At 36.9% G+C, this 18,157-nt stretch overlaps 2 protein-coding genes across 2 annotated transcripts in view; one reads left to right on the forward strand and one right to left on the reverse strand.

Moving 5' to 3' along the window:
- ctnna2 (catenin (cadherin-associated protein), alpha 2) overlaps positions 1-18,157 on the reverse strand; it is a 287,097-nt gene that overhangs the window by 121,619 nt on the left and 147,321 nt on the right. The window lies entirely within an intron of this gene.
- lrrtm1 (leucine rich repeat transmembrane neuronal 1) lies at positions 13,178-16,533 on the forward strand. Its single transcript, XM_055040842.1, has one exon. The coding sequence runs from the start codon at positions 14,332-14,334 to the stop codon at positions 15,904-15,906; it is 1,575 nt and encodes a 524-aa protein (XP_054896817.1). The 5' UTR covers positions 13,178-14,331; the 3' UTR covers positions 15,907-16,533.

Here is an 18,157-nt window from a genome sequence, read left to right on the forward strand (position 1 = left end):
TTTTAACATGTAGGCTGTAAGCAGAAAGAATGAATACAGTCTTAGCAACAAAACAGCTGTCATCTACAGAGTGATTTCCTCTTTTGTGGATATTTTATAGACAAATGATTGCAAGAGTGCCTACAAAAACAAGGACTTCCTCAAGTTTCCAGATTACACTGTTGTAGTCTGTTTGCTAAAGTCATTTTGGAGAGAATCATCACTGACATATTCTTGACTTTTTGGCTAAAGTGTGGTGATGAACTTTACCTGAAGTTGAATATCAGTAAAACAAAAGGAAATATTTAAGGGAAACTCCTCACCCTGCTCTACCAAGGACAATCAAGGAATCTCTTGTGGAGACTGAACAGTTAGAGATACCTGTGAACAATTGTGGGCAGTTATCTCAACCTTGATGAGCAATTTGTTAGAACGACCATAAAAGACAATGTTTTCTAAGATAATTAAATATTTTTACCATCAATAAATGCTTGACTTTTTGTTTTATAGATTCCGCTCTTTTTCAAGATTTTTTTGGCACAAGTGGCCTTTTTTCAAATCTGACAGGAAGACGTGTATGGCTAAAGAACAGAGGACAGAAATGTTATTGTCTGGTATGACATCTTGTTCTTGAAAAAGCATAAGACACCAACCCAAGTACCTTTTCTGTCAAAACCAAGACGTGGAGTTATTTGCAGTGATTGAGAAAGAACAGCTTTGTCACAGTCTGAAATGGAATCCACCAATCATAACATCTCACAGATAAGATGCTTGGCGTGTTGGACATTGATATATTAATATAAAGAAAGATTGTGACAAGGTCATGGAACGTAACAAGGGTGGAGTCTTGATACCATTTGTGATGATGGTCATGGCAGAGTGGCATGATCTTCCAGCCATGTCGCATACTGATGCAGCAGAGCTGTCGGGATCAGAAGAACATGTGATAGGGTCATCAAGGGAATGTGCTGCTGATTTATAGTTCAGGGAGGGCACAGTTCAGCATGTAAGGGATGTGGAAAATTGCAAGGTTAACCCAAGTTTGAATTAAAGATGTCTTCCAAATCTACACTGTTCCTTTACATCGTTTATGCCATTGAAAGCTTAGTAAGGTCTTAATCCTATGAGGAGAGGCCGACTGAAAGCACCAACGGTGACACTAACTTTATGAAAGTTAGCTTCTTGCGTAAGGTTTTTATCATTACAGGAAGGCAGCTGAAGTTCCACAATTAAATGTATTTAATGCCAATACTAATGTGCATAAAATCATATATAAAACACATTATACATGCTGAAAAAGAAAGAGCACAAATTTTAATCTAGCATATGCAGATTCAGATGATGTATTTAGGAAATTTTCAAGCTTAACTCTCCCACAGACCTAAGAGGGTTGAGTGGACCCCACATAAGCTTTTTACTCTGTGCATAGTCCAGGTGGAGCTGCATTGATCTTTTACAAGGTTTTTATTTTCTGTGGTTTCAGGACCTTACAGGTTGATGGGACACCCGCATTGCTTCCCAACCGTGAGATCTGCTTTGTTCTTCCTGAGCATCAAGTTACGACTGCATGAGTGTTTTGATTATCTGGATAAATTCTGTATATTAACTACAGACTATTCAATGTCCTTAAATAGCAAAAAAATACTATGTTTGGTTTTGCAATTTTTTTGTGTCCACAGTGCTATCACTCTGGCTTGACAGGACATGCACCTGAAACATTTACACTTCAAAAGCTGTGAAAAATCACTGTCACTGACCCAACTGCCAATCCTGTCACTTTTACACCCATTAATAGTTTCCATGCATGTCCCACATGTGATATGTTTTGGAAATGTGAGAATTTATACTTTTAAAAATTACACAGGTTATTTGTTATTGCACTTCCACCAATAATAATCTGTCATTTAGTACAAGTCTGAAGGTAAAACCTTTTTTAAGCTTGTTTGAGTAAAACAGCGCTACATAAACCTACTCAGACAACCAGTTTTGTCTGAGAATCAAACAACATACTTTTTTACATAGTCATCGTTTTCTTGCAACTGTCCTTTGTATATTCACCTGCCGTAAATAAAATTGTTTTATAAATTAATGCTAAAATATACATATTAAAAAAAACAAAAACAAAAAAATCTTCATTTGTTGACGAAGAAAAATAAATGTGTTGGCCATGGATGAAGTCATAATTGACTCAAAAAGTACCAGACATGCAGATGTTTTAATTTTGCTTTGACATTAAAAATGTCTCATTTTGACATATCTGAAGAAAAATGATTGCATAAAGTACAGGAAAAATATTTACTGTATGATAATAATAGAATAAATATCAGGTTTGAAAAAGAAAAATAAACAAAGCGTAAGGCAATAGACTCGAGTGCTGTTATATCAGAAAATTGTTTCATTGCCTGCAGGAATCTCAGTCACATTGGATCTTTCCTTATATTGTCATGTTGTGTCTGCTTTTTAGTGAGAAGTTTTAAAAATGTGCTACATGATGAAACAGTGCTTTTAACCAGTATTGTTCCGTGTAGCACATTCGGAACCAGATATTTTTGTATACTGTATAATAAGGCACTTTTTTTTAACTGTCTGATATTGTACTTGACTAAACTTTTTGTTTGGATTGGTTTATGTTTCCAATTTATACAGAAAAGATACAAGCAGGAGAATTGGTACCTTAAGAAATGTGCAAATGCCAGCATTTTTGCAAAGACAATTTAGCAAAATGTATATTTGGCTAAACAATAGAAACATAATTGACATTGGCAGTAATTGTGCCATCCTCTTTTCATTGCTCCAGAAGCATAATCCCATAATCCACATTTTATATGATATCTAAATTAAATTAATATTATTTTACATATAAAAAATATTGTTAAATTAATTAGCAGGATGATACTTGTGGATAACCAATGAAAAGTATGACATGATGAACTTGAAACTAAGATGTTAGAAAACTTTACTCCCCCCCACCAGTGTCTTTAATGAATTTTAGGAGTCATCCTGTTTTTGATAAATCATGCAATTAATTACTATCAAGGCCAGTCATCAGTAAAGTGGCTGTGAAGCTTTAGAGCACATCACCAACTGTGACAGCAGTGGATTTTTTGGTCTTCGTCCACTGACATGGCCTTGTCAGAAAAATTTCTTTTTTTTTTTTAAATCTGTTTTGAAATACAGTAATGTACAGCGCCACTGCACAAACATTTTTATGAGGATCCTGGAGATGGGCAATAGAGTAAATCTGTTTTACTTGTATGCCTATTGGATTTCTCTGTTATTTCTGTGAAAAGAAAACAAATTTTCATTTGTAATGCATATATATTATTTTTTGAGAAGCAAATGGAAACTGTTTTGTTGTGAACACTTTACTTTTATTAAATGTTCAAACTGAACGACCAAAACATTTGAGTTGTGAATAGTTCAAGAGGAGACATTTAGAAGGGAGGAATTCAACTCAAGCCTCTAAAATGTCTCTAAAATTTTATATGCTGTGAGCACACTGAATTGATGACATATATGTCTGATCAGTTCAGACTGAATTTATTATTACAATGTTAAACAATCAACTAACAAATTAAACTTGATTATTGATCAATGTTTGTTTAAATAAAATTGTGTTGCTTGTATCTGCAGCAAAAGAGCAGAACATACCTTAGGCAACAGCAGATGAGCTACTCCACAAGCCTGCCAGCAAAGTGAAATAAAAAAACAAAAAAAAAAACAACAGTGAATGTCCCTGCTGGCTCATAATGCATCTCACTCAATGTTGCACTGCTGTTGTTTCTGTGCCTCACAGGTAAAACACTTCTGAACTTGTAGCACTGAGCATTGTCGGCATACATGTTTGTGAAGTCTAACCACAATCACTGACATTGCCAGTAATTGTTGGGTCTGTGCATGTGATCACTGCATGGTGCTGAAGTATATGACAGAAGAGCTGCCTTTCAGTCGCAGACACAGAAATGACTTCTGCTGGCTCCAGGATAAATTGCATCATGCATGGAGTTCTTTAATGAATAGCTCAACATTTTTAAATGTCCTGTCTAAAGAATGTTACTTATTAGCTAGTAGTAGCAAGTTCTTACAATCTTGTTTCACACAAGCAGATGATTAATGATGAACCACCTTAAACCACTGTTCATGGTTCACTTGTTGTAAATTTTAGCTACCAGATTAGCTACTCCGGATTTATATTAAATTATAATACGTAGAAGTTGTCTACTGCAAAAAAGACTAACTACTGGTCCCTCATAATTCTTAGAAAACGGTAGCAATGATATGTGCAGAATTATTTTGTGAAACTATTTTTTCTTATGCATGGCTTGCACAATTAAGTTCATGCACATTGTTTTTCTGATCAAATCTTGGTTTTCCAATTTATTTCTTATTCTGGTGTTCACAATGACAAATGACAAAACACCATGCATCGTCTGTGAAGGCATTTTCAGAACATTACATAAGTTTTCTTAACCCATGTTAGAAATTCCATTTTGAGTTTGGCCCAAAATTTCATTTCCAAAATTCCAGAGAGAGAGAGAAAGAGAGAGAGAGAGAGAGAGAGAGAGAGAGAGAGAGAGATAAGTTCATGTTTTTATGTTGTTTTCTCCAAAAGCAAGAGCAGAGCAAAAAATGAAGTTCACTGGCTCTTGGGTCTTTAGTAATTCTTCATGTACATGTAAGTCATATGGGGCTATTTATATGTGTTGGATGAGTCAAAGAAAAAAATATGCAAACATAGACCCACATTTGCAGGTTAAGTCAAGCCTTTTTGGTTGACATAATGGAAGTCTTATTTATGTCCCCATGTCAGGTATCATTATGTTCATGAACACCTCAAGGTGTCATCACGAAGACCGATTGATGAAAGACTGCAAAGACATTTATGGAGCATGTCAAATAAATAATTCAATGGATCTACATTTCAAGTCAAAGTTTAAGATATAGGGCTTAATATTAACTTGAAAGATTTCTGATCCTTTGTGCGTATTAATAGAACTCAACAAAGGAAGTATATTTAGAGCCTCTGGATTTCTAACCTAAACTCCCGGCAGACAGACGTGTCTGCCGGGAGTGCGGCACAAACTTGAGAGTTAAATTTACAAGTGTTTCAGCGTTTTGCATCACAGACATTTGTTTGCTGAATTCTGCTCTGCTTAATCCCGACATGAGAGGTTTGTGGACACATGAAAGACGTGGTGGCATGTTTGACTATGGATGAAGCAATAGGCTAGAGTCGGCAGAGCTATCAGAAGTGCTTGTATGCTGGTCTTGAGAGCTGGGTTTTTGAGAACAGCCATGGTGGCTCTTACAGAGATTTCTGTGTCATCTGACGGCTAAAGGAAGTTGCTTTTATTTACACAGAATGGTTTCAGGCACTTGATGTAGTCTCTCAGAAGACAAAAGCATTAAAGCCCCAGCACAAAAGAATACAATTGATTAAAAATGTCAAACATTCAATTAAATTAAACACTGTGTGCAGAAAACCTCCACACATATCTACCTGCCAAACGTGGGTGAAACGTTGGCTGTGACAGGTAGCTGTAAATTCCTCCCAGCTGCGGTGGCGGGTGAAGAATTTGGATCTTGTTTCTGTGTGAAAGCATGTCCAACACTGAGTCTGACTGCTCTTTGTTGTGACATGGCAAGAGCTTTGTGTCTCTGTCTCTCCACTGGGAACACTTTGCTTTGAACATAGCTGGAAGCCATTTAGAAGGATATTAATACCCATTCTTTTTCCTCAAACAGACAAATATTCACAAAGGCTCTTCAACTGGCAGCTGGGCTCAAAAAGAGCAGCCAGTCAACAAATGATCCCATTTGCAGGACTTCAAACTATTCTCATTCCATGCATTTGAAGCAGATCATTATTTCTGTTAACTAACATATTCTTAAACTTTAAGCATGTTGAACACATTGCCAGTGACAGCTGTTGCAATTAAATGCCAGAATGAGTATTAGGTCAAAGCTCCGCTCCCCTGAAGAAGGTTACATTAGATCATAGTCACCATCATGAACGGAACCTGCTGAGTATGAAACGCTTAGATAAATAAGATTGTTGATCTATATGGATCATAGAAACAATGCTTTCTATGCCTAATTAATAATATAAATACATTAATAAATGTTCTAATTGCATGCCCTTAGTAAGCACAAATAATATTGGTAAACAAAGTGAAAAAGTAGTTTGATGTTTAACGAATTTGATAACAGAATGGACATATTTTATTCGTTCCAGTTATTTCAATCATTTAAACATTATGCATCGGATTTATGTTAAATGGGTCTTCTTGTGTTCCAGTGATGGAAGACACAAAATAAGTGTTTCGGTCATTTAAAAAAAAAAAATGATAATGGTTTGTTTGTCTTGATTTATAGCTTAGAAAACTATTAAGCGGCCCTGACGGAAAAAATCACCGAAAAGATTGTTCCATTGTTTAATAAAACATGCAAAAGTAACTCTTAATGTTGAGGAAGGATTAAAGAGAGATTTAAAACAAATTTGTTGCTTCATTTGGTCAAAATGGACATTAGCTTTTTACTTATTAGATATGAAATTAGAGTTACTTCCAAATGAGGGCAGTTCAATGTTCCTCAGACTGTGGCCAATCTCCAAGGATATTCACACAACCGAAAATGGAACCCCAAGTTAATTTGACAGAGTTGCTAAACTCAAAGGTGAAGACAAATCTCTTTCTCACTACACCATCGGTTTCATTTTGAACCACAAAGAAGACTAAGGATAATTCCAATTTTTTTTTTTTTAAAAAGCACAAAAAGCAGAAACTGAAGAGTGTCAGTTGAGAACCACAAAGTTTCTTGTAGAATATTTGGACTGTTGACAAATGCTGGAGCAGTTTTAGCCATTAACTGCATACTTAAAAAATGAAAAAAATTTTCATTTTACGTCTATTTTTGACACGGTACAATTTGATTTCGTTGTCATTTTCCATATATTTTCCTACAATCTATGTAGCGTGATTTAGTCGACTTGTATCTTGTATTTTATTAATGTTTATAGTGTCTTAGTTCGAACAGATTTTGTACTGCACAGCACTTCAGATCAGGAAATTGTTCATTTAAATGTGCTCTATAAATAAAATGTATTTGAATTTGAAGATACTTACACATAATGTTGATACACCTATTTAGTTACGTTTAAAATTAGGATTTAGTAACATGGCCAACTTAGCAAGTAATATATATTTTCATCAATGCAGCCAGCGTTTTAAATAATTTTTACTGCTGCAATGTGAACTAAAACTAATTCATTTGAAAATTTGAAGGAGGTTTGCACTGCGTACAACTCCATCTTCTCACATGCACCTAACCCATAATAGTGATTTAGAAAACAGTTATAAATCAGCTTATGGTTAATAGCCAAAAATTAAAATGTATTTTAAAAATGAGAACAATTCACCAGGAGCTGAATTAAATGATGTGCTTCTAGAACCACAGAACCTTAGGCTAAGAACATGGTAATTACAGTAAGGTCTACAATAATTTGAAAAAGTGCAAATCACTATGACGCAGTCATTTCATGTCTTAAACGAGACAGCAACCGAAAATGAATGCTACAAAACTGAAACAGAAGCATAGAAGATGAAGGATTTCTGTGGTTGGGAATGTGCCAGATAACGACTTTAAAAGAAACAGAAACCAACTCAACCGTATGCATTGCTAATAACACTGTTCTCATTAAGGTCAATCACCGGGGCTTCATTAAAATTCATTGAAGCTAAAAATTTTAAGGCGTTGCCTTGATGTGTCAGTGTGGTTTATTCAGCCAACACTAACAAGCTTTCCTCTTCTGAGTGGCAATAAACACATAGCTTCTCAAAAGAAGGTCAAGTTGTCACAAACTTCAGTGATGAGAAGAAATAAATAAATAAAGTGGATCTGTAAAGCTACAAAATTTGCTTGGTTATGTTCTTAAAGTGTTAAAAATGTTCAACTCTATTTGCTTCTCACACAACAGACTGTAAAATAATGAGTGCCCAATACATTTCTGTTAACAAAAGGTAATTTAGATTTTTTCCTTCTCCAGCAATCATATACCTTGTCCTAACGACTAGTCCTGACTATTCATACAATACTGCCTCCATGCTTAATGCTGAACATTCACCAACAAGTAGAGCTGTATTTATCTACCAAAATATATTTTCCTTTACTCTGGCATTATTATTGTTTACTTGAATAACCCTTTCAAAACAAACCTCTTAAAATTGCAAAGTACTGCCAGTGGCAAACCGGGACATTATGAGCATGGGCTAATGCTCCCCATGCCCCACAAATCAAAACAATACAATCACACTTTATACACATGAAACAGATGTGCAATGGTACAACTGGAAATATTTGAGTTAGACCCAGGAGCAGAAGAAATTTAACTGACTGCACAACCATGAAGGATGAATGAAATCACTTGTCATTCAGTGATTTCTGAATGACAAGTTAACAACAAAGCACTTGACATAGCAGCCATTGCATAGCACAAACGGCATTAAAAACATCTGACCAAACGTGCTGCACCTCTGGCCGGGTTGATAGGTGAGGGGCTGAGCTTGGCTGGTATTGGTAGGTAACAGGGCAGTGCCCACGGATAGTGACTTAATAATCAAGACGGTTTTGAAAGCTCATTTTCCAAACACCAAAAAATCATATCATGTGCCTTGATACTTAAGTTTAATTTAGTTTATTTGATGTCACATTTTGATTTAAATTACACTTTAGCTCATGAATTAATTACTCTAATCAGCCTTGAATGTGGCTAACTAAAATAAATGTCTATTGTTTGTGGTGGCTGAAGACTAAGAGTATGGCGTAAAAAGGAGAAAAAGAAATTATATGCGTCAGTGACTATGTCACATATTAAAAATGACAGTATGTCAGAAATATCCTCAATAGTACTGCAAGTGAAACCCTAATTTATACACACATTTTTTATACACACATTTTAGCAATACACTTGTGTTAGCATATTTCCCTGGTACTGTATTATGTTCTGTCCATTTGGGAAGAAAAGCAGTTTGTTGATAGTTTTGTTATTCCCTTACGTCATTTAAAAGCAAACTATGCTTTTATGCCTGTTTTCAGCAATAAAGTTTAGAAAATATGTAGCTGCCATGTCAAGGAAAAACATTAACATTGGCATAGACATGGAGCTTCTTTGTCCTGCACATGAATACCAGAAGATGTATTTGTTGTTCATTCATTGCTAATGTATAAAATATATTTTATCTGTCAAAATATCTGAACGATCAAGTATGTTGATTAGTAAGAGTGTACTACTTTATATGATAATATAAGTAAGTCTTCATCAGTGCTGGGAAACCATCAATGTAGTGTAGCAGATATTAGGACATTCTTTAGCTTTTACAGAATGTCATCATACACTTGTTTAAACCCTTTTCACAATGGTACCTAATGCAAACTGTTTTGACATAAACAATTGAGGCAGCTGCAGCAATGTCAAAAGTGTAGGAAGTCAACACTTTGTTCTTAAACCCTCACATCTTACCACACCAATCCAAAGAAAACACAGATATAGCCAGATAATATGAAAGTGGCAATCTCAAGCCGGATATCTGCTGCAAGCCGGATATCAATGTAAATGTAGAATAGTCTTTTGCTATTTCTCCACTGACCCTATCAGAAAACAAAACAATGCTTCCCGACTTGTCCATCAACATTATCTCTGCAGCAAAGCAATTAGTCATCATTTGCCTTGTTTTTCTGGACTCACTGCTCCTCTGACTCATTAAATAATTTAAATAGTGAGTCTCTAATCCCTGATAGGTCATTTTAGCGCTTTTTATGTAATTTTGACACCTAGTAAAACACTATCTTGGATAAAGATGGTTAGTTCTAAACCTTTTGAAAGAAGAATAGAAGTCTTCGAGAGATTTTTATGCTCTGAATATTGGAAAGTCAGTGGAATTTCTAAAATATATAGTTAATGAAGCTCTGTCTATCTATCCATCTATCCATCCATCTCAGGCAGTCACACTAACGCGCACTAGTGCTGACTTTGACTTGAAAGCAGAGCTAAAACTCTTAGTTTAAAACTGATGGTCTGGATGCTCTTCTGTTCGCTGTGTCAAGTCATTACAGAGCACCATGTCATTAGCTGATGGTGTAGTCATCTATTACAGCTAAGAGGAAATGCACTAAAGGTGAGGCCAAATGATTCCAGCCTCAAGAAGTTCAGATCATTTGAAGGGCAGTGATTCTTCTTTTTCTATATAATCCAAAAGGTTCATTTAACATCTCTTTTAAATTCAATGTAAAAAATAAAGTAGTATGAAAAAGATAAATACATGTCATCCACAATCTAAGCTTTCTCTTCCAATCCATTTCCTTTCACTGAAAATTATTTATTCACAAAATAAAATCTTTATTAATAAATATCGTTATATTATCTGGTTAATAAAATGCTAAAAAAAATGGGGAAAAACAAGTCTTCATCCCCAAATATGAATCAAATATGATTCATTTTGGCCACTGCATTGTCACTAAGGATAAAAAAAAAGAAAATGTTGCTAATGTTCTTAAGATTTTGCTTTGAAGAACTTCATGTATGGGATAAGACAGCAGTCGAGGACCAGATGGAAACACTTTGGTTAAGCTGGAAAATGGCAGAAACAATCACGAAAACGTTGCATGGGTGTTAGGTGATTGCATTTACTGTTGCATTTTTATTATTGTAATTTAACAGAGAGAGAAACTGATTCTATTCTAAAGCCAGTGTCTGCTTTAGCATAGACAGGGAGCAAACGGTGGCACGTCCGGAAGTATATTTTTCTTTAAGGTAATAGAAATATGAAATACAAGAACATCGGGGTCAAAATGTACAATTCTAACTTCACTTTGTGTAGGCAGGGATCACTTAGCCTGACCATTTCCATCCTATTCAATTCTACTTGTTTCAAATCTCAATTCACAGCACAGTCTGGCCTTTCTCCCATTTACTTTGATTCCTCCGGTAGATTTTCTATCAGGCCAATCAGTAACAGAAGAAGTTGTGAAAGATGATGTTGATTTTTTCTGCTACTTTAAGACTATAGTTTTAGTTCTAGTTTTAGCAATGGATGAATTTGAATGAATTTGTTCAGTCCGTACATGCTTCCAATGCACATGACCAATGTGCATCAACATTAACAGCCATCTTATGTAGTGCGGCACTTCTCTCTTCACAGCGGGGGATGGTTGTTTACACAACGTGTAATTCCCCATAATGCTCATCGTGTCAAACTGACATTACGTATGTCACAGAGAAACGTTAGGGTACGTGGACCGTAACGTTTTAACAAAGGTGTGGACTTTGTTAAAACTTCAACAAAGTTCACATCTCCAAGAAGCAATCGTTTCTCAATAGCCAAGAGCTTAGACCTTCTGTATGAAGCAAGCCGAAATACGAGAGGCTAGATTTTAAATTTTAAAACTTTATCAAAAAAATTAAAAGAAAAATATAACCAAACATTGCATATTCACAATTATTGTGTGTCATCTTTCTTTTTCTTTATAAATCCTAATTAGGGAAGGAGAATGAGAGTAACAGTGTCACTTTGGAAGCTGCTGGGACAAAGAATGGTGGCACAAAATTGTCTCTTTTGGTAAATGTCAAGGTTTTGTTCACCCCTTGTCTAAACTTGAAAATGACCTTCTTAGACCTTATCATGTGCACAAAGGAAAACTACCTCATTTGGTCTTTTTTTATTATGTTTCCAGCCCTGTTCTCTTTGTGCTTTATTTTTTCATAATTCCTCTCTGACATGATTAAATGTCTCGCTCCATTTCTCAAAGTACATGCTTTTCTACAAACACATGGAAACCGTCAACATTTGTTTGAATGTCTGCTGGCATTTTCTGACGCACCAATGTTGGTACTCTAAATCAGAGTGGTCAGGAACACAGCTTTGCTACACTGGCAAAATACACAATGGATAAATAACCCTTTGTGAATTTAGAAATGGTGTCAAACCTACTTTGGTTTGAGCGACCTTTGCTGTTTAATTATCTTCAATAAGTCTCATCATTCTCCTTGACATCAACAATCTATTTTCATCCCACTACAACCGGATGTTTTTGTGTGAAATTAGTAGTAGATCATAGATAGTTTCTCAAATTATCCAAGCAGTCTCTCTGAAAAAACCCCAATCCACATTCAAAGAAAAACACCCGTGTCCTTTTTAATTTAAACTTTTATGTTCATGTTACAGAAATGGCTTTGTAAAAAGGATATATTTAAAATAAATGTTATTGAACATTTAACAGACTGATTTAATAAATAGTAATGATGAAAGGTTAAGATTTGATTCAACTTAAAGAAGAAAAATATGGTGTCAGGACTGCAGTCCGGGCTGATTTGCAAGATGTATGGCATGGCTTAGGTTACAGCTTATTGTCTTTGAACATTAATAGGACAAAGATGACAAAGCAAGCAGTATTTCCAGAGAACTCTAGTTAGTGAGATGGGAGTGGATCTCCAGAGAGATATATTTATGTTATATCTTTATACTAATATTATTTGGCAAGCAATTACATCTGTATTCAAAATGCCTAGCCAGCCTATAATTGAAATTGACACCGAATGCTTGGCTACAGGACAGTTTGATTAAATGAAGAATGTCATACTCTAGTCTTGAATCATTATACTCCACCATTTATTGTTGGCAGGGATAAATGATGAATATCAATAGCATGAGATTGATTCAAACAGTCATATATGCAATATTAGACAAAAATACCTTGTGTAAACTTATCACTACTGAATTATTGTAGAAATGAAGTGTTTCCTCCTGCCACCCATACTATAGTATGCAACATTAAACATGTTTACAATCATTCTCTGTTTTAATGTACCTGGACACATAATACTTAACATCCAAGTAGAAGCTATATATTACTTCTTGGCTTAATCATAGCAACGCTAATATCAGAAACTTTGAAAGTCAGAAGATGCACAATTCATAACACGGGAGATGGATAAGTGGGTTAGTGAAAGCAGGGCTTTTTTTTATTTCAGTAAGTCTCTGGTTTAAGTCCAACCCTTTTTGAATATGTAAATAAATGAGCCAAAGACAAAAAACACAGCTAGGAAAAAAAAAAAAAAGCAAGGATGTAGGATGCAAGAGGGAGGAGGGGAAATAAAGGAGGGGAGCGGCATGAACAAGTGAGTAAGCGATCAAGGGAAAGAGAGCGAGAGAGGGAGAGAAAGAGAGAGCACTCTGAATTGTGAGTGGCTTACGACACTCAGTGAACAGAAGGTGCTTCTGCATGCGCTGTCAGTGTACTGGTCTGCTGCAAGGGATTGCTCGCTCCTTCGCTTCCCACATTTACCGCCCCTGCCTGCCGGACCAGCACCAGCCTCCAGCAGCCTCTTCCAGCTGGCTGACAAAACATTTGGAGAGCAAGGGAGTGAACAAAACCTGCAAACCACAGGGGATGCACGTCGCCTATAAACAGATACCAGCCACTGGGATGACAAGGAATGCTGTTACACAAGAAAACTGAGAAGAGGAGTCACCTCTGCAATATATATATTTTTTCTTGCTTTCGTCACAGGAGACACGATTAACAGCTTAAATGGATTTAAACCTCAAAAGACAGTGATTTCTCGCTGAGACGAACAGAAATACATTTCAGCAGCTCAGCTGAAACTTAATCAGAGAGGAGGAGAAAAGACCGACATTCTGAAATTATTCTTCATCGTTTTTTCTTGTTGCTTTGGTTGTCTCTTCTTCCTTCTGATCCTTGAAGCAGAAGACTGCAGAGGAGCAAAAGAGACAGAGCTCATGCATGCAGACAGGGGAACTTGCACTTCCTACCATCTCGCTGAAAGCTACTTGGATTCTTCCTCTTTCTGGCTCTTTCACTTGAAGAGAACTAAGACATTGTAAGCCTGCCAAGGATCTGGTGTCCACTGAAAAGAGAAAAGGCGGGGGGGGATGTGTGCCACAGTGGGGTCTTTTTCAGATTCGTACATAATTAGTGTTGGGGCACAAAGCAAGATGCTAAATGGAGATTGTCAGCTTTTGGATAGGGGTGAGTAAGAATCATTTTGAATAAGAGCGACTGGAAAGGACAGTTTCATTTTTCATCCCCTCTACTCTCCACCCACTGCCGAATATCTCTCATTGGCAAAAGAGAACTGCTCTTTATTTTTAACATTTTGGACAAAAGACTTGTCGTTGGACTGCATAAAATAAATATATTCATCTCTGCAAATAAAATACAAAGACCAAATGAACTCAACAGTTTAATCACATATGTTGAAAAAATGATCTGAGAGGTGCAAAAATAATATCCAGAGTGGTTCAATGGACATTTTCTCCCTGACATTCCTGGATATTTATGCTAATGGATTTCCTCCTAATTGGACTGTACTTAAAGTGGCCACTGAAGAAACCCCCCGGGTTGATACTGTGTTCATTGAGTATTTTTCTGAGAACTGTTTCCTTGGCAGAGGCGGTGTGTCCAAGGCTGTGCCGCTGCGACAGCAAGCTGCTGTACTGCGAGGGGCTCAACCTCACAGACATCCCCCGCAATCTGAGCAGTGCCATGGGCCTGTCTATGAGAGAGAACAACTTGACCGAGCTGCGTGAAGGCCAACTAACTGGTCTGTCACAGCTAACCTGGCTTTATCTAGATCATAACAACATTGACATTGTAGAGGAGGGTGCATTTGAGAGGCTGAGACGGGTCAAGGAGTTGGACCTGAGCAGCAATCGGATTGAGAGTCTGCCAAATGGTACCTTCAGGCCCCTCCCAAACCTACGCATTTTGGATCTCTCATACAACAGGCTGCAGGCACTCGAGCCAGACCTGTTCCATGGCCTTAGAAAGCTCACCAATTTGCATTTGCGCTACAACACTCTCAAATTTGTGCCAGTGCGTATTTTTCAAGACTGCAGGAGCATGCAGTTTCTGGACTTGGGATACAACCAACTACAGAGCCTGGCAAGGAATTCCTTTGCTGGTCTTTTCAAGTTGACTGAGTTGCATCTTGAGCACAATGAGTTGGTCAAAGTCAACCTAGCCCATTTTCCTCGTCTTATCTCTTTACGTACCCTTTACATGCACAACAATCATGCCACAATTGTTGTCAACACCCTGGAGTGGACCTGGCATTTTTTAGAGAAGATTGACCTGTCAGCCAATGAAATTGAGTACATTGAGCCACATGTTTTTGAGAGCACTCCCAACCTAAAGGTGCTGATGCTCGACTCGAACCGCTTGGCTTCTTTGGACCAACGCATCCTGGATTCGTGGTCGTCTCTGGACAGCATTACCCTGGCAGGCAATGACTGGGAGTGCAGCCGCAATGTGTGTGCCTTGGCCTCTTGGCTGAGTGCCTTCAGAGGCCAGCGTGACAGCTCCCTGCTGTGTTCAAGCCCCGACACTGCACAGGGTGAGGATGTGTTGGATGCAGTCTATGCTTTCCAGCTATGTGATTCGTCGGCAGAGGTAACCACAGCAGGCCTGTATGCATCAACGAGGGATCTGGCCAAGGGTGGCTCTGTGTTTCTGGGACCTTTTACTCCAAATCCGTATGAGGGTGAGGGCAGTGAGGTGGTCACAAGTTCTTATACTGTCACAGTGGGCCACGACGACCTGGAAAGCACCATGCAGATCCACAAGGTAGTGACTGGTACCATGGCACTCATCTTCTCCTTTCTCATCATAGTTCTCATTCTGTACGTGGCATGGAAGTGCTTTCCAGCTGGAATAAGGCAACTGAGGCAGTGCTTCAGCAGTCAGCGCCGTAAGCAGAAGCAAAAGCAAAGCATGCAGCAGATGGCTGCAATTTCCACACCGGAGTACTATGTTGACTATAAACCTAACCACATTGAGGGAGCTTTGGTTATCATTAATGAATATGGCTCTTGCACTTGCCAACAGCAACCTTCACGCGAATGTGAGGTGTGACTGTGCTTTTTGACTACGTCTTTACCTGTGATTATGTGGATATACAGTAAAACCCTTTTTGGATACTAAAGAGAGGGAGATGTTGTAGAACAAAAGGGAGTTATTTCATCTTTTGAACACTTTTTACACAGCTTTTCACTGTGATGTAGAGGGAGTATGCTTTACATGGCTGACTATGGTGGATTTATTGCTACTGCTCTCTACTGCTAATTTGAAATCAAAAAGCATAATGGGCACCTGGCAATGGGACATGTTGATGCTCTGACGGAAAACAGAAAGGAATATGTTTTGTGTACTGGGAGCTTTTCTCTCATGGAAGGATATTTGAGCTTTAATGTGTCTTTCTATTTCAGAACATTTAAATATTGTTTAAAGATAAACTGGAGACAAACAAGATGAGAAAAAAATAAGGAAAAGAAAATCAGCAAACCATTTGTATTATGGTGCATACAATATTTGAGGAGCATTTAAAATATAAAAAAAAGCTGTTTAATTAAAAATGTAAAAATAAAAGTCTGTAAAATATGCTAAAAGAAGTGCAAGTGTGGAGAAATTGAAAAAAAAAAAGATAATCTATTTCTTTTGTAAAGTACAAAAAATGTTTAAATAAATTAACCACGATTCACAGTACACTCATTTTGTATGTGAGAAGCCTGTCCCAGTGGAAGAACGACAATAGATGTAGTCTTTGTGCTCTTGGACAAGAGAGCCATGATTCTACAGTGTATTGAACCAAAAAAAAGAAGAAAAAAAAAAAGGAGAGGAAAAAGAAAATTTAAAATGAAAGAGGCAAACAGATATTGCCATTTCATCTCAGACTGCTTCAGCCACATTTGTTGGTTTACCATTCATTTTGTTGTCTTGTTATTGGCTTACGTTTCTTCCTCATTCCTTCACTGTGAACAGATTCAAAATAATCCATTTCAAATTGTAAGCATGTTTTAATTTGATCATATTGCCACTCATGTTGCATTGAAGTAAAAAAAAAGGAGAAACATCATATTCTAGACTGTTCACCACCCTTTGGCTGCAATAGAATAGAGTTGCAACATTTGGTCAATTTAAACACACAAATTCTTCAATCATTTAAACCATGCACATGTAGATAAAAATGTAATTCAAGTAGTGTCAGAACTCCTGAGGAGATTTTCCACCAGCTTCAAGCAATATTTGCACATGCGGTGTTTACCACTGTGTTTTCATGTGATATAAAATGTTTGTTGAATACAAGGCCATGCAGAGGTATGTATGTGTGTGTAAATCTTCCTCTGGTCTTCACTGTGTAAATTAGTGCAAACTAAGAGATGTGGTGTTTCCTGGCTACTGTGAAATGAACAGTGCTGCGTGAAACGAGGGGATGGGGGGTTTGGTTGATCACCACCACTGCAGAAAGAGGTAACAGACTGCTCTCTAGTGTGCATATTCTCATACTGTGGCTGCATCTTACATTCCGTTCACCATGTTCTGCAGACTTCTACGGCAGGGGCAGCGTAGATATACCGAATTTGCAAATGCTTTTCTGTGAAAACGATAATTTTGCATCATTCTGTGTTATTTTGAAATAAATTTTTAAAAAGATGTTTACGATTTGTAAGTCAGCAGGAATAAAGTGTTTAAGAAATCACTGACAATCATTACATGCTCAGTTTCAGAAAGACTACTTTCTTTATCTTGTTCAAGTTCTTAAAAACAACCCTAAGCATAAATGGTAATCTTATATTTCACAAGAATATGCATTTAAATGACCCCAAAAATGCTTATGTCACAGTGAAGAATGGTTTAGTTTGGTTTAAATTGGTGAAACATGTGATAGGTGATATAAAGCCTGGAGGTAAGATCAGCCTAATGAAGAGTGATGAGAACTGAAGGTCCCTCAGGGAATTACGTGTCTGAAAATGGGGAGAAAAGAATTTGGCAGTAATTTAGAATAACCTTGAATAAAAAAAGACACTACTCTGAAATAGAATATAGATACTATTCTGAAATGGGATATATGTAACAGAAAACCTTTGCCATTGGAAAAAAATCTTGACATTATTTGTTGAAATAGCACCCAATTTCTTTAATGTTACAAAAATGTTTAACTTTGCAGCGATCATAAAATTGTTTTCTTTACAATAAAATTAACTGTCCATACAGGTTCATGTCAGGGTCAAGGGGGGGTTGTTTAGTTTTACTAGGTAGAACATTTAGTGGCAACATAAAGCTGACGATAAGCTTAGCCTGAAGCAAAGAGGGTTTAATTTCCCCA

Source organism: Poeciliopsis prolifica, unplaced genomic scaffold (genome assembly GCF_027474105.1).
Source record: "Poeciliopsis prolifica strain line A6 unplaced genomic scaffold, Auburn_PproV2 SCAFFOLD016, whole genome shotgun sequence".
NCBI classification, from domain to species: Eukaryota; Metazoa; Chordata; class Actinopteri; order Cyprinodontiformes; family Poeciliidae; genus Poeciliopsis; species Poeciliopsis prolifica.